Source organism: Mytilus edulis, chromosome 4 (genome assembly GCF_963676685.1).
Source record: "Mytilus edulis chromosome 4, xbMytEdul2.2, whole genome shotgun sequence".
NCBI classification, from domain to species: Eukaryota; Metazoa; Mollusca; class Bivalvia; order Mytilida; family Mytilidae; genus Mytilus; species Mytilus edulis.
Window position 1 is genome coordinate 23,725,015 of NC_092347.1, and position 19,178 is coordinate 23,744,192.

Here is a 19,178-nt window from a genome sequence, read left to right on the forward strand (position 1 = left end):
AATCAAATCAAATTATGTCATGTTCTATGCTCATTTCAACATGGGAATCCTAAAGCTCGATTTTCTTGATGTATCGTAGCAAGAAACTAATGTGTTATGATCCCCTATCTGCATAAAGGTTTGTTTGCTTTGCTTTAGTGATGTTCCTTTATTCATTGGGTCATGTCCCATGTGGTACAGGATCTGCAGACTTGTAATCACACCCGATTGGCTCATGTTCTATGTGGTACAGGATCTGCAGACTTGTAATCACATCCGATTGGCTCATGTCCCATGTGGTACAGGATCTGCAGACTTGTAATCACACCCGATTGGCTCATGTCCCATGTGGTACAGTATCTGCACACTTGTAATCACACCCGATTGGCTCATGACCCATGTGGTACAGGATCTGCAAACTTGTAATCACACCCGATTGGCTCATGTCCTATGTGATACAGGATCTGCAGACTTGTAATCACATCCGATTGGCTCATGTCCCATGTGGTACAGGATCTGCAGACTTGTAATCACAACCGTTCGGCTCATGTCCTATGGGGTACAGGATCTGCACACTTGTAATCACACCCGATTGGCTCATATCCCATGTGGTACAGGATCTGCATACTTGTAATCACACCCGATTGGCTCATGTCCCATGTGGTACAGGATCTGCAGACTTGTAATCACACCCGATTGGCTCATGACCAATGTAGTACAGGATCTGCACACTTGTAATCACATCCGATTGGCGCATGTCCCATGTGGTACAGGATCTGCAGACGTGTAATCACACTCGATTGGCTAATGACCCATGTGGTACAGGATCTGCACACTTGTAATCACACCCGATTGGCTCATATCCCATGGGTTACAGGAGATGCCGATTTTTGGTTGAGTTCGTCTTGCTCAGTCATAAGATTTCTGTGTTATGTTTTATAAACTGTCTACTGATGTTTTTCGTTTTTTGCTAAGTCATTGTCAATATAAAAAATAAGGATATGTGGTTTGATTGCCAATGAGACAACTGTTTACGAAAGTCCAGCTTAAGTAGATTTAATCAATTATAGGCCATCTATAGCCTTCAACAACGAGAAACAATTATACCGTATTGTTGGTTATAAAAGGCTTCGACATGTGAGAAAGTCAAACAATTCAAACGAGAAAGCTAATGACCTATAATTCTGGAACAACACAATTTACAAAAAAAATAAAAATATCACAGGCTCCAACCACCGCCAACTTCTTTACTACAGTCTCCTGACTTGGGACTGACACATACAGAATGTGTTACGCTTAAACATGTTTGCTAGCGCTCAACCATCGCACCAACCTGGGACAATGTAACAGCACAGCAAACTTAAAAATCAGTCAGAATTGCCTTAACTCACAAGATCGTCACGAGGTACAAACGCATCTGACATAACGGAATATTACTGATAAAATATTACTCGCAGTTAAGGAAAGCCTGTTAAAAGTCATTTACAACTAATGAACACTACATGCTCTCTTAGGTTGTTTCCACTTGTGAGTTTGAATATCTCTTTTTGTATTTTTCGTCTATCTTTCATAAACAATATTTCAATTTCACAAAAGTTCCAACATTAGCACTTCACAACTTTTCGAGGGGTAACAATCTGCTCTATCATCCTCTCAGCTATTTGATATTTAACTTATTATATGAAATGTTCTGTTATTAATGTCTTCTGAATTTCAAATTCAAAAACTATGACGTCATGAAGTGTTTTACATAAAACTCCGTATTTGACATAGCACACACTTGGTGAAGTGTCTTCGTTATTTGACATGGGAAAGAGTAAATTATCTCAACGCAATAGAACCAATCAAAATCTGTCATTTTGACATGACGATTGAAAATATAATATGTGAATTGGTTATTGCGCTGTACACACAATGAAGCCACGAGAAATGTAAATAAACGTTCGACCAAACATCAATTCAGACAACCTTTCCAGGTGCAACGCTGCATAATGAATCAGTATTTAACAGTTTAATATTTCCGGAATGTTTTGTATCGAAAAAGAAAAGATGGGAGATGATTAACGACTTTTGTATGTATAAAATGAACTTAAAAGGTCAACTTCGATTTGTTCTACAGTATCTGCATTATAATGATTATTTTATTTTTGTGTAGAAAGTGCATTAAAAAGTGAATAACACAGTTTAGCCTTTCGTTTTCAGTCAAATAAATTGACAAACACTTGTGACTTACATAGAAAGTAACGAGATTATTCCTTAGAATTACTTAAGTCATATCTAAAAAGTAAGTTTTGATATGGCATTTAGCTTTAATAGAAAATTTATATTTCAAACTCAATAAACTCAAAGGAAAGATTAGAATTGTAACTCTGTATATGAAAAAATGTTTTTGGAATAACAAGGCAAATCTTATAATAAAAATTACTAATAGGTTCAAGCTTTGAAAAATCGAAATTTTTAAGAAGGTCAAAATTTGGCGATAGAACCCACAAAATGGGAGATTAAAAGCGCCAAAAGTAAATTTTAAACATGTCAGCAGATATAATTAAATGCTTTATGTTCGGCCCCATTTGGCTTATTAATTTAATTTTGGAACAATAATTAACATGCAATAAAGGAGGAACAGTAAATATGCGACAAAGGAACTTCTGAGGTCCAGCAGAGGTCGATGTCAACAAAAGAAGTAGGTTCAGTAAGACCCCTTTTTGGCCCCAAAATATAGCAGTTTTGAAAAATTGTTAAAATGTAAACCTTTAGTTATTTATTGGACAGTAGAATGCTTCTGCTGCATAAATATGGGCTGTTTTTGACAATACAATGCACATATATCCGGTACTAGCACCATTAAGTGATGCTAAATTACTGAAATCCTCATAATTCTAGCATTTTAGTTAAATTTTAGACGGTTTTCGTGTAAAACGAAAGTGGCCGCATTCGTGTTCATCCTTAATATTGAAATGTAAGTTATATTTTATGATAATACATAACATATATAAAGGTTGAGGATGAACACGGATGCGGCCACTTTCATTTTTACCAAAAAACATCTGAAAAGTGACATTTTTCGGCATATTAGGTAGATTTTTCATATTTGAGCTTGAATCGGATCGTTTTCAATGACTATTTTTGTTAAAATCTTTCACATAAACTTATTAATTCAAATAAAATAGACACTTAAGTGTTTAAAAGGTGGTCAAAATCTTTCGTCAGATGAACCTGAAATTTGATGCCAAAATCGGTCCTTACCGGACCTACTCCTTTTAAAAAAAAAACATCGATGAGTCTTTTAAAACAGGTTCAATTTATATGAAATGTACATAAGCAGGTTTGAATCTTCTTGATAAAAGTTGAAAATGAAACTTGACAAAAGGTTACTGTGAACGCATTGTTGAGATTTAAAATAAAAAGAAATTTAGGACCGGCCTTGCTTAAATTTTATCTGTTGATATGAAACAATTGCTGGTGGAATACATTTAGCTTTTAGTTGGAGTCGTAGATTAAAATTATATTGTAATATTTTGTAATTCATGCAAAAATGTCTCCTCTATTTAATTGCTTTGTTCGAGTGTTGTTTCATTGCCGTAAAACCATATTACTCATGAGTGTGAAAAAAAATTATTATTATATTTTAAAAAAAAGTAGAAACAAAAAGCAGAAAATTCATCAGACATACAAGGATTACAAGTTTGTACGTCAGACGCGCATTTTGACTGCAAAAGAATCGTCAAAGACGCTTGAACAATAAAGGTCTTAGAAATGTCAAATAACGTACAAAGTTGAAGAGCATGGAGGACTTAACTTCATCGTTAAAGACTGCGAGTTGAACGATGAAAAATTGGGAGGGAACAACATTAACACCCCTTATGTGTAGACTGTAGTTCCTATTTAACACAATTTAGTAAAAACAAAATAGTTGAGGGTTTCATAACGAGCTGGAAAACGCTTAATATCAACTCGAATCATTTACTAGTATTTTTTATTAGTCCGTTGTGACCCTTCAACGGAAAATCATCAGACCAATTAAATGTCGTATTTCTTATTCACATCAATCTCCGTTCAGTGTATATATCTACGTTCAGTGTTATGTCTTAATGCGGGAAATAGAATACAAATAGCCAATCACAAGAGTGAGAATAAGACTTAAATAAATTTGTAAAATAAAGTCAACTTTAAACTGAGCCTTGCTATATGGAATAAAACTCAGCCTTGTATTATGGAACCACTCTGAGTCTCGTTATATGGAACCTAACTCGGTCTTGTTTTATATGGAACCACTCTTAATCTCGTGTTATCTGTCGTGTCCGACATGACGCTAGCAAAACTATAAAACTGAAACAATATTTCATATTTATCATGCATGTACATCAATTATTTTGAATGTTTCGTTATGATGAAACGTCATCGATCTTTGTGACATATACGGCTAGAATGATTAGGGATTTGTTATTGAATATTTCTTGCTAGAATTAAAAAAAAATCATTGATAGCATAAACGAATTTGTGGTCGATGAATTTTATTTGTTTTTCACCTTTCATTTCCAACTGGTTGTCATTTTAATTACTTGTTTTCCAATCAATACGCGATATGTTCTAAAACTTCTATTGAATTTTATGAAACTAATGGAATATACTTTGATAAACAAATATTGATTTTAAAAGTAGGGTTTAAGACATTTTAAATATTTGATGATGCGAGTATTATTATTTCCATGACGTCATCACAACATTTTATAACAATTAAAAAAGTTTTCAGTTGATTGAATTTATGAATTATTTTGTTTGAAATTTTTAAAAATATCGATTATTCCTATTAAATATGATATATGATCCAGTTGTGATATTAGTATTGTGCTTCAGTGCTTAATTGTTAGAAACAAATATTGTTTTGTAACCAGAACAATGGCACATATATTAGTTAAATTGAATGTAATTTTTAAATATTTTATCGCCATACAGGAGTCATCCCCAAATTTACAGAACCGTGAATTAGATTATGATAATTGTAATTAATTTATTATAATAGAATTATCGTCGATATGGTATAAAAAATTAAGTAGTATGACCTTCATTGGTTCTCCATTGTGATTTTGGGATTACGTAACTTTCTTTTGGCGATTGTATTAAAGGGACATAAGTTGTCAAATTCATGTTCACCGATTTGACTCAAATTCTCATATTTGATATATAACATTATACTAAAACGTATATCCAAATTACAATAAGTGTGAAATAAAATAAATATCCAACAATCCATAGACTTGATTACATCTATTTTAGTCTGAACGCCTTCTAATTAACCATCAAGATGACCTCGATCACATAACTTGATATCAACATAAACATGAATATAAATAGATAGCGACCTCGTGCAATTACACTTTTCTAGGTCTGTTTAATTTCATGTTTTAGGTTAAAAAATAAGTGAATCATGTTTTACCCGTATAAGAATGATTTTTGGTGGATCGAAACTGTCAACGAAATGGTTTACATTTGTGTCACTTCAATGTTGACTTTCTTTTTCTTTAAATGGATGTACACGCGTAACCATTCTCTAGCTAAGAGGTTCAATCAAAGGTCGCATAAAAACGGATTCAATGAAGTCGGCATATTCACTTGCAAGTGAAAAATTAATCAGCGCTATTTCCTAGCCTATTTTGAAAAAATTAACTATTCTAGCTGCCAAAAGCGGATTATTATTTCAATATTTCACTTTCATTAGTGATTTATTTAAACAAAAACAAAATCAATATTTAAATTTTGTTTATATCTCGTAGTTAATTACCTTTAACCCTGAAGTACTCTACGTTTAGTGTATATGTAAAAACTACTTTGGGATCGCTGTTGTCACTAGAATATGATTATCAAGGCAATGTGGTAGGACTGGTAATGAGACAAGTATTGAATTTCAATAATTTAAAAGACAAAAATACAATGACGTAAGCAACTGTTAACCGAATGTGACCCACATTTTATTAATTCTAAACAAATAATTTATTTCAGTAATATCATAATCATTATACCAAATTACTTTATTATCATTCATTGCACGTAAGCCAATGCTTATTTGGTTTCGTGTGTAACTGGTAAAGGTTATTCGGGAAGTATGTGTTGTGACATGGTAATATATAACGTTGTCTGTCACTGATGGGTTAGTATTGTTGCAGGTGGAGTTAATTCCAGAGGGTACCAGATGCCCAATAGCTACTGCATCCTTATAGACATTGCTTTACAATTGTGTAATTAAGTTCAAATTACAACCCTGGTCGATTTTGCCTACAGAATTTATTTTGTTTGTCCTTTTAATTTTGTTCTCTCTCCAATGTTAAATATGTTCGTTTTTTCTTGGGTCTAGAACTTATACTTAATAAAGGCTAATTAAGAATCGCGTTTTATGCGAACGGACGGAAATCAAATCACATGCAATTCCAAATAAACACATCATGAAATTTTGATATAAAGACGGTTACTCCTGTATCTATCAATTACACATCTAGGATCTATTAGTGTATTGAAATTGATTAGAAATGTACATAAATATATCCTTAACCGCATTTTGAAGATCAAATTGATATCCGGTACATTTGCGTCCATATACTTTATCAGTCTAATTATAGGCTTTTGACATTATCACCTGCTTAGAGACAAAAGTATGTTATGTATCTAGGGATTTTATAAAAGGCTGTCGGTCAATTCATAAATTAAGTTTTAAATCAGTTCAAAAGTATGACAAACTTTACCATCTGTTAAACAATTGTTACGAACAAACTGTTGTAGAATATTGCTGATCAAAATTGTTTGTGGATTTTGCATAGGTATCTTATTCTCGAATATCATATATGTCTGGCATTCTAATTCTAACAATAAATGCAAAACAGAATCTTCAATACAGGATTTTTGACATGTTTAATTCACTATCTTTCAATTTCATGCGGAATAGCACAGCATTCAATACAAAATATTTGTTCTAGCTAAAATCTTAATACGAAAGGCCAAATAATCACCTACATGTAAATTAAATAGGGCATTCATGAATGTGTAATTAAACGGTAATCATCGAGGGCTCGTTTTTCAAAGACTTCGGACTTCAGCTTACGACAATTAAGTTTTTCTTCACCAAAAAACTAAAAATTATCAATCATTTTTATATATAAAACATTTCCATGCATTATATAGTATAATAATGAAAAATATTATTTTTTTAACAATACAAGCTCGTAAAAATCATGTGCAATATCTTGTACAATATATCTTCATCTTTGATCCAATACAAGAGCATTTTTGAAAGTTCTTTTGAAAGTTCATTATGTCTTTTGAGACTTTATAGTGACAGCTGTCTATCACGATTTAGCATATTAACATCAAAACTTATTGTTTTCGAAGTAAAGTCGAGATGACAAAATCTAGGAAATAAATATTTGTCTTTAGACAAACAGACATCTAAACTACATTTTTATATTCTATCATACATTAAACATTATTTGTATTTTCTTTCTATAGGGTATGGTCATATAGCACCTAAAACATTCTGGGGACGATTGGTATGTATTGCTTATGCTGTTTTGGGGATCCCTCTGATGTTGCTATGCCTGGCTAATATTGGCGATGTTCTAGCTGACATTTTCCGATTTATTTACGCAAAGATCTGTTGTTGTGGCTGGTGTAGACAGAAGGAAACAACAAAGGTAGTTACAATCAAACCTGTTGCAAAGGAACCAGAAGGAGCGTGGAACAGTGATAAATCTAAGATAATATCAGCTACAGCGCCAATGCAGACTGACTATAATAAAACAGAGTTTTCGCGTCTGCCTTCCAAGACTGCAGAAGGCGTAAAAACTGGAGGACTTGGTGGAGATCAACCTAAACCAGTGAAGATTGTCCCACTGGATATAAAATCATTCAAGACACAACAAGAGCTTGCGAATAGATCTCAACAAGTAAGAAGTGAACCAATAGTATGCGACGATGATAGCGATGATGATGACGACGACGACGAGTTTGATGACAAGAAGATAACAGTACCGTTGACCGTCACAATGATTGTTATTGCCGGATACATTTTTGGAGGAGCATTGCTGTTTGGATTATGGGAAAATTGGGATAATCTACAATCGGCATATTTCTGTTTCATTACTCTCAGTACCATAGGGTTTGGAGACGTAGTTCCTGGAACAGATTTCGATAACCCAACAGCAACGGCGCAAATGATTCTTGGTGCAATATACGTCTTATTTGGAATGGCTATTTTGTCCATGTGTTTCTCACTCATGCAAGATGAAATTATAGCCAAGTGCAAGTGGGTTGGACAGAAACTTGGTATACTCGACAAAGACGACTGATAGCTCACTCATTTATTCGAGCAACACAATTTTCGCTCATTGAGTACATGATTTGAACGTAGGGAAAAATCACGCGATGACATTTCTGCGAGTAGAATTAGATTCTAAAAGAATAGCATATCCTTCTTTATACAAACAAAGATTTATATTTACATTTAGTTGAACAGAAACTTTTGTGCGAAACGATTATGAATTTTCATTTTTAGATGTGATAACAATGATTTTGAAATTGCATTACTGACAAAATGATTGCATCGAACTATATGTGTAAGAGAAATTTTTATGTAGCAAGGTTTGTTAAATAGTAAACAACTTTTACATCATATAGATGCGATGGTATATACCTATAAAAGTATGTACTGTGTTCGACGAGAATGAAATCAGTTTAATCACACGACTGTGCAAATCATGAAATTATATTTTCCATTTCATATACCGGGATTTACAAAAATCATTTTATAAATTGATGTGATCCAGTTGATATTTTATGTGTTAGTGTCACTTTTTGTGTGTGTGTGTGTACCTATCATGCATTTGTATGCATAGTGTATTATTCATACTTTTAACTTAAACTTGTTATATTAATATTACGTATTTCTGATTCGTTAATCTTGAGCGGTTTGGACGGCTGTCGTGTAATACTGGTACATCTACCATTTTTAAATTAAAGCAGAAAACGTTGATTACTTTTTCCTTGGAGAAATATATATATATTCCTTTTCTTGAGTTTTATTATCCTTGTTATTTTTTATACTTAAATACTCATGTTTCTATGGTTGGATGTTCCATATAAATGTATTCAGAAATTTAGAAATAATTAACGTAACATACAGGTTTTCAGGCCAGTGAGGGTGGACAGCTAATATCATTTTGTTTGCATTCGTTATTTTAGGTGCATTAATTTGTAACAATTTATGTGTTTTTTGTAATCGTCTGATTGTTAAAGACGATGGCTCACTATTTATCTAAACACAACCAAATCATCTGAGAGTTAAATCATTTTGAGACTTCCTTTAGAAGGACGATTTTTTTTTTATCATTATGAGGAACTCATTTTATTGATGTATACATACTGCTTTAGGTCATTTTAAGTAGTTGTTTTTTCTTGTTTGAGTTAGGCGTTGTGAATGTTCTGAAATTTTTCTTCACCGCTGTAAAAAGTACCTTAATTGGGTATAAAAAATGTCACCGTCTAAATTTACACAAAGGGGAGACTTGTCATTTTTAATGTAGAAATGCTTTAGACTTAAACTGATATAAGTTATTTTTGTAATTGAAATATCATGACAATTGCAAAATGTTATAAATTGTAAATTTTCCGGTGAAGATTTATTTCAAGACTAGGCAAATATATATATAAACATATTTTTATAATATTCTTGTTAAATTTGTAATGTGTCTATCGACGTTTTCTCGCTTGAGTTATTTGATTTAGCGAGAATTAAGATGTTTTTATTTGTATATGTAGAGGCTGTCTCCGTCCAATCATGAAGTAATATTTTTCCACATGTGCCCAGTTGTTGTATACCATTAACTCTCTGATGTATTATTACGGACAAATAGTTCCGGTAAAAGTATTTGAAATTCATACACTAGTAACATTTTCTATTTAGAGTTGGTGGCCATATCACTTTCTAGTTAACTTAAGATCAAATAGGTTGATGAGATCATGCGGTAGACTCACTGACAGGGTCGACAGGTTTGATAAGTGGGCGAGATGTACAAATTTATAAATTTTATGGGTCTACAGATAATAACTTTTGTTTACACGGATTTTGTCTCAATGACATAAAATCGTATGAAATAATTGCCACGTGACATTAAGCAACCAACAATAAATCAATAGAATGAACTATATAATTTACATGGAAACGTATGATTAACAACTTCAGTTTTATGTATGCATATCCATGTATATATAAAAAAAAGTATACGCATATCCTACTTGACTCAAAATCTCAAGTCTTTGAATCATACTCGTGAACAGAAATGTACAAGGAAATTTGTTTAATGGTAAAGTTAAGATACATGTAAAAAGATAGGATATTCTCCAATATACAATAGAACAAGACGGAATACACTATGTGATAAGCACTATATTAATTGTATGATTCTTATTAGGTATCACGCATGCTCAGAACTTGTCACACAGTTTAGACTATTCTACATAGCAATATAATGTATTTGGTAGCATTGTGGATTTGGGTTGCTGATAGATATACGTGAATATTACCCAGAACTTGCGAGATAGAAAATGCTGTAAATATGACTTTTTTACAAAGAAAACCGTCCAATTTTTACTTGTTGAATTATTTTATGTTATCAATTTGTAACAAAAACAAGCCTTCAATTGTAAACCAAATCAACTGCTGACTAATTTTTATATTATTTTCAGTATTGTTCATACACATATTTATATTTTATTTGTTTTTAAGTATTATTTACTGTCTGAGATTTTTATTTCTATATTTTTGTATTGTGTTTTATAAGCACGAGTCACAATATTTGTGATCCTTTATTTCAGCACAGTAAAGGTCATGTGCCCTTAATTTCTACTTAAAATAAGTATTTTCGAAAAGTATGTGATTTAAAAAAATAATGCGTAATTTCACTATTAATCATTATTTGGATAAAAATTAATTGAACGTTGAAGATTCTTGAGACTGTTATCATAAAAGTAACCCAAATATTCAGTCGTTATTTTTCGATGCTGTACGATTGTAACATTTCGCAAGTAGGATATATCGCTTACTGGGAGGGACAGAATTACTCAGGTTAGCTCGAAATTCTTTCCTCTATGTCAAATACAGACTAATTTTCATAACGACTCAACACCGTGCTTTCAAATACTCTTAGAAATGATTTGTAGTTTAAAAATGTTAACAAATAGATTTTTTTAAATCATATTGGAAACTATCTCTTATCCCCATAGCAATCGTACATCCTATTTTGTTGATCCCTTGTGATTTCAGAGGTGTATTTTACATCAATGAAACATTTGTCTAGATTTCATTCCGTTACATAGTTATGTAACTTGTAAATATTCGGTACTCAGTTTTTATATATTTTTTCCAAATAAAAGCTATTCGGTTAAAAACTAATATACTCACCTGTAATCGCCTTTTCTATAAATGTTGAAGTTAAAACAGAATACAAGGTCAAAGAAAAGAATGGCTAGTACAAAGTAAAGATACTTCAAGATGCTTAATGTATGTATTAAAACATACATGTAATGTATTTACCATTGTGCGTTTATATATAGATACTTAAAGAAATAATTTAAAAGTAATCTAAATTTTGAAATTTGTTTTTAAATGAATTTGAGCTAAAAGTAAAAAAGCGTTGATGATTTGAAAATAAGGTTTGCTTATAGCATCTTAAAAGTGATCTTACAGAAAACTATTATCATATGACCTTTATATTGATTAATACCAGACCAGAGGTGCAGGGATGAAAGTTATCAGGCAATTTCATAGAAACAAAACAAACAATAAGTCAGAGATTACCTTTATCATTTTAGAAAAATAGTTTAAAGCAATTCAGCCAAACACTGTAATTGATTTTAACGATGAAATCAAAAGAAATATAACCTCAAATCAATGAAATCATGTGAAATTTAAAAAAAACCTAATTTTAAAATGAAATGGTACACTAGGTTTCACAATAAATAGCTAGGGTATCTATATAATGTTAATATCAAACTTTATCATGACATAAACCCAACGAGAACCTGGTAATGAAGATATATTTTTATGCTGATATATGTTGTGTTTCTTGTTCCGTCCTTTTCAACTTATCTGTGATAATTTAATATTACAAAGATTATAATAAACTGTTATTGTAAATTATGTTTGAGTTTATATTCAAAGTCCGTTCAAAGCATGCATTATTTAACCGGTTTTATCTGACCAATGTTTGCATGGGAATTTTGACAGATATGTGCTATTGTAAAGAATCTTACGAAAAAACATATTGTTGATTACAACGGACATTTTCGTAACACATCTTCAAACTACACAGCTAAACTTATAATGTTATAGAAAATATAAAGAGGAGAAGATATGGTATGATAGACATGAAACAATTCTCCACCAGAGACCATATGACATAGCAATTTACATTTAGGCACACAGTGTTCAACAATGAACAAAACTACAACCGCATAGTCGGCTATCAATGGCCCCGAAATGACCATTGTAAAACATTTCAGACGAGAAAACGAACAGACTGATTTATGTACAAAACAATGAACGAAAAGCAAATAAGATTTTTTTACAACAAACAATGACAACCACTGCATCACTGTATATAGCTATAACAACTGTACAACACATTACAAATTACTAACACAAAATAGAAACTTGTAGTTTTATTTGAGAATAAAGTTAATTAAGAGTAAAATCACAAAAATACTGAACTTCGAGGAAAATTCAAAACAGAAAGTCCCTAAATCAAACAGCAAAATCACAAGCTCAAACATCAAACAAAAGGATAACAACTTTCATATTCCTGACTTGGTATAGGCATTTTCTTATGTATACAATGGTGGATTAAACTTGGTTTTAAAGCTAGCTAAACTTCTCACTCGTTGACAGTCGCATCAACTTCTATTATATTGACAACGATGTGTGAACAAAACAAAGACATAATAGGTAAACATGTCAAAAATAGGGGTACAGCAGTCAACATTGTGTTATAATCTTAATCACAATAAAAACAAACAAATATGTTACAAAGAAGCACACAATAGCATAACGAAACATAAGAAGGCAATAGACAAAGCACACCAGCAACAATACAAGAAAAGAATACAAAAATGTTTTATAATAGCACAATAACTTGATGAACCTTTATTTAGATAAAAAAGTAACTATTTTTTTAACTTTGGTATGATGTTTTAATATAAACAAAACTAAAAAGACATAATAAAATGAATTGTGCTAAACAAATCATGAAATAGTTTAAATTACCATAAACAAAAATATATCAGAAATAAAATGAGACGAACAAACTTTTTTCTTCTCCAGTAAACCCAAAGGAGACCACAAACAATTAGTTTATATATGTAAAAGACAAAGGTGTAATGAACAAATACAAAAAAAAAATTATTCATTGGACCCTGTTCATGGAAGAAAATAGAATTGGAAAAACGTTGTTTTCCCTACTTTAAAGAAAACGCATAGAGTTGCCATAATATCTTGTTTTAGGGAAGGATACCTCCTACGTTGTAAAAAGGCACTCTTAATAGTTCTAACAAATCATTCTTTGAAACTGATATTATAAAGATGCTTGATTTTTTTATTGACAACATACTTTTAACGTTTGAAGGACATTTTTTTAACAAACAATCGACATTCTTATTGGAACCAACTGTGCCCCTCTTCTTGTCGACTTGTTTCTTTATTCTTATGAGGCTGATTTAATACAGGAACTTCTTAGGAAGAAAGAACTTTACTTTCCGCTATATAAATGAAGTTATCTCACTAAATTATTAAAACCATGTTGAACACGTCTATCCAATCGAACCTGAGATAAAGGATACAATAGATACGACAAACGAGATGATTTCAGCTTACCAATTGCGAACTTTCCATTTGTATGTAGCAACATTCAAGCGGCATATGCATACGGAGTATATATATCCGAGTTAATACGATACTCTAGGACTTGTATTTCCTTTATGATTTTCTTGATAGAGGGTCGATAGTGGTTGAGTTGGAATCATCCCTTTTGGAAATTTTACTGACGCAATAACGAGTTGGTTAACAGATATGTAATATCTATTTCACAGATGATAGCGGATGCGTTCCTAAAGCCTTGGTCACACCTTACCGGATAGCTCGAACGGACGCCTAACGGATAACTTTTTTTCAATCCGTTCATGTCCGTTAGACGTCCGTTCTTATCCGTTAGACGTCCGTCCATATCCGTTGCATGTCCGTTAAGCGTACGTTTTATCCGTCGACGTCCGTTCTGTCCGGTGGAAAATTTTGAGCATGTTCAAAACTTTGAACGGACGTCCAACGGATAAAATGTCCGTTGAACGTCCGTTAGGCGTCCGTTTTGTACGGTACTCGTCCGTTTCGTTTCCGTTTTGTATCCCTTACGTGTCCGTTATACATCCGTTGGAGGTCTGGAATATAAATTCACCAACGGACTTCTACCGGACGTTTAACGGATAAAACGGATGTTGAACGGATGGGAAACGGACTTCTACCGGACGTATAACGGATCAAACGGATGACGAACGGATCTGAAACGGATAAATGCCAATTGAAAATTTCGCGTCAGAAATGCTAATTATCGGTATGTCAGATTTCTTAAGGTTCATGAATTCTTATTATTCATAATCGATCTTAGAGTATAGGCACGTCAAAAAAATCAAGCAGTTCTTATTCAGGCCAGACACTGCCCTTTGGCTGAATTTTGAAGAACAAACCAAAACCAGTTACACAGAAACATTTTGAATATTTATGCGATTTACATGTATTATTATTGTCGCCATTGATTTTTCCGTATATCTTGTTCATCCGTTTTATCCGGTACGCTTCCGTTATGTGTCCGTTTTATACGGTACTCGTCCGTTGGTTGTACGTTCGGCATCCGTTCTGTCCGTTTCTCGTACGTTGCATATCCGGTGTGTGTCCGTTATGCATCCGTTACACGTCCGTTTTATTCGGTCAGTACATTAACGGACTCCCAACGGATAACAATTTTGTCAACGGACAACTTTTATTTTCATCCGTTAGGCGTTCGTTCGTGCTATCCGGTAAGGTGTGACCGAGGCTTAATGTTGTTACTACAATATCGTCCCCTTTTCCCGAAATGACCAACCGATTTAGACTTGTAACGATTTTTGTACTTGCATGAACAACACGACGGTTGCCAGGTTCTTCTAACCCTTCTAGAGCACCTGTGATTACCCCAGTTTTTTGCGGGATTCGTGTTGTATAGTCTTTAGTTTTCTATGTTGTGTTTTGTGTACTAATTTTGTCTGATGATCTTTTTCTTTTCTCTTTTAGCCATGGTGTTGTCAGTTTATTTTCTACGTACGAGTTTGAATGTCCCTTTGGTATATTTTGCCATTATGTAACAGTCAGAGAGAAACACGACCTTGTTATATATATCTTTCAGCTGAAGTATACAAAATTTAAAGAGTATAAACTTTGTGATCACGTACCCATACCCCAAACCCTAACAGTGGCAATGGGCAAACAAAATCAAGTTCAAAGACTCATAAAAGTTCATCTGATAATAATCTATACAGATTCAGGACATTCTGTGGTTTCAGAGGAGTTGTACTGGCAAACTGTTTCGTAACATATCTATGCCATAATTTTACGTTCTAATGGACAAAATACATAGAAAAGTCAACTGATAATACAGTCGATATGCACATCTACATAGTATGTCCTTATTATTAACAAAGTTTCAGCAAATTCTGTTGTGCGGTTTTAGAGAAGTTGGTTGCAATGACAAACTGTTGCAATAGAACATAATAAAACATGCTAAGTTCAAAGGGGCATCTATCCCACACACAAAAAAATAATTTCCTGTTGATTTGCACATCTACATAAGCATTTGCTTATTGTTTACAAAGTTGAATGAAAGTCTGTTGTGTGGTTCATGGGAAATTGCGATGACAGACTGTTGCAGTTGTATATTTAGTCCAAAATTTCTATTTTCCTCTCGGTATTCACATCTACATAAAATATCCTTTTTTTTTCTTTTTTTTTAAAACGTGACTAATATATTTTATTGCACTCTATTGCTGTTAACAATTTACTTAGTGTACAGCATTGCACTAAGTATCCCTGATATATTAGTTATTAGGTATCCAGGGAGAATATCTAATAAAAGTAAGATGTTACATTACAATATTACAATATTTTAAATGATTTAATGTTTACCGGAGGATTTCACTTCCATCCGATAGTGGTTTTCAAAATTAGATAAAAGTGCATCGTGTTCTTTGTGATTTGGATAAATTTCATTCATAAAATATCCTTAGTATCTAAAAAGTTGCAGGAAGTTCTGTCGTGTGGTTCAACAGGAGTTTCGAGGAGTTGCAGTTGTAGTAGTATATCTTAAATTTCTAAGTTCAAAGAAGCATAACTCCTACAAAAACAAGAATCATTAATTCCTGTTAATATGACATCTACATAGTATCTCATTATTATCAACAAAGTTTAAGGACATTCTGTTGTGAGATTTCAGAGAATTTCCCATGACAAGAACAGCACTGACGGAGAGACTTGCGGACGTACTGACAAACTGATGTACCAAGTCAGGAAAATGGTCATTGTTATATTATAGTTCGTGTTTGTGTGTGTTACTGTTACATTTTAATGTTGTGTTTCTGTTGTGTCGTTGTTCTCCTCTTATATTTGATGCGTTTTCTTCAGTTATAGTTTGTAACCCGGATTAGTTTTTTTATCTATCGATTTATGAGTTTCGAACAGCGGTATACTACTGTTGCCTTTATTGGGACAGGCACATACAATATGTTGATGTGGTTAACCAGTTTGAAGGCGACAATCCCCTTTTTACAACTTCTTTGTGGCTGGGTTACTTTTCATCCATTCAAACGCCTTTCCAAACATAAATGATAATGATGAAACAAAGCAGATAATGTTAGGGATAGATTATCGTGCAAATAACTAAAAATCAAAACCAGAAGGAAAAGGAAATATTTTAAAAAATCGTAAAATATTAAATGCACACATAGTATTCACACTGAATGCGAAGAAATCATGTATATCCTGGCTATGAATTGATTCTTGTGTTATAAATATAAAATAAAGCTGTTTTTCTTGTACAGAAAGTCCTGCATGTAGTCTGCTTCATTATAACCATTGTTAACCTCTGGTTATTCTGTTAATGAGTTTACAAAATTGCTCATTTCAGCAAGTTTTTCTCCCAAATCCTCGTCCGTCTCTTCGTCATCTGTCAATTTAACCCTTTTAGTTTCATATAAATACCGCCCTGCCACTGATCTTGGTATTTTGCATCTCTCGTATTTGTATTTTTCATTTGATGTTTTCATTGATTTCAAATCAGATGTGAGAGATTGAAGATGTTTTAATAGAAATAGTTTACGGTTTCGCTCATTTCTTTATCAACGTAGGTAAACTATCAGTATCATTGCATTTGCACATTTTATTCAGTACTTCGATGACACATTGTCCTATTGTTGAAGTTAGTCGACATTTGAAATGATGATACATTATGAATGTTTTTAATATATATGATGAGTATCCTTTTCTTTGTAAACGTGTTAAATCACCACAATCATCAATAACATCGTTGTGGCCATTGATAAAATATTTCAAGAGACACTTTTCTATGATCGTGTAACAAAATATCCTTCATGAATAATACTTCTGTCTCTGTAAATGAAAGTCTTTGTTGAACTATTTGAATTGTACCAGTATTCAAAACCTTATGTCGAAATGGTTCCAACTTGCAATATTCATTTACAATCCGTTCGAATTCGCTATCTCTAATGACTGCAGATGGAACTAATTCTACATGTATATTTCTTTCAACACCATTTTTGTTTCGATAAACACATTTAAAGTGTCTTGCAGGTCCTGTTTTGCCAACATTCTTGTCTAAATAAATCTTTCTTGTTTTGTCTTCAGGACCGCAATAAGACATTTCCTTGTCACGAATTTTCAAAACGGGGTCTGTCGTTTGACTATTAATAATGGCATATGTTTTTGCAAGAATAGAAGAAATTCATCTTCCAAGTGACAAGCATTTAGTTTCTTCAAAGTAATATACAGGAAAGGTAAAGTCAAACTCATCAGGAAACTTATTCCTTGTTCCTTCGTAAAAACTACTGACCTTGATCAGGTAACACTCTATGTATTTTGTTACTTTTCCTCCACTTGAAGCAAACATTTGGATATCCTCATCAAGGGTGTTTTGAAATGTCTTTTCGACATCGTCATCATCATCGGAAGGACTATATAGAAGTATTTTATCACCAATACGTTGTACAATCATTTCTATTCCATTCTGAACGAATTCGACTTCATCTTTATCTGTTTGTAATACACATTCTCTGTCGTATACGTCATTCAAATATAATTCAAGAACATCACTTGCGATTGACATTATGTTAGTTTTGTTTATTGCTTTTACCGAAAATTGTTATTTCTGTCTAATTTGATTCATTTATCTTCCTTATTTATCATGTTTATCAATAAGTGTATTAAACATCCTGTTTCATTATTGTTGAGTAATGTGCTATTTAGAATATTCAAACATTTCATTGATTTAAGTACTACAGACTGTAACACTATTTTTTCATTGATTTAAATATAGGCGAGTGACATATTTAGAAAAAAAACGTCTCAGTTATTATATTTAATGCACTCGGCTATTTTTTTTTATGAAGAGTATTGTTTTAACTTAACCTTTATCAGTAGTCACATAATCATATGGAGTAAAACTGACATTTATTTAAGAAATTACTAGAAATATTTTAATTAACAACATATTTTTCAAACCGAGGAAACTAAACGCATCTGTTCTTTTAGGCAGAATAATTACATGAATTAGTCTATAAAACATTGAATAACAATATTTTGAACTGAGTGTCGGCCTGCTTTTGCATTTTCCATTTCTGTAAAAGATTGACATCTTATTCGAACATTTTCAATATTTTAACATTATCGGGTCTGCAATTTGATGCTTATAAAAGAGGGACAAAAAATACCAGAGGGACATTTAAACTCATAGATCAAAACTAAACTGACATCGCCATGACTAAAAAAGACAAAAAAGACAAAAACAGTATGCAAAGCACAACATGAAAAAATATAGACTAAGCAACACTAACCCCAATAAAAACTA

At 32.5% G+C, this 19,178-nt stretch overlaps 1 protein-coding gene across 1 annotated transcript in view; it reads left to right on the forward strand.

The window, feature by feature from the left end:
• LOC139521753 (potassium channel subfamily K member 18-like) overlaps positions 1-12,160 on the forward strand; it is a 29,465-nt gene extending 17,305 nt beyond the window's left edge. The window contains exon 3 of the mRNA XM_071315336.1: positions 7,477-12,160. Within this exon, the coding sequence (XP_071171437.1) occupies positions 7,477-8,315 (839 nt within the window). The 3' untranslated portion in view covers positions 8,316-12,160. The remainder of the gene's footprint in view (positions 1-7,476) is intronic.
• Positions 12,161-19,178: the final 7,018 nt, after the last annotated feature.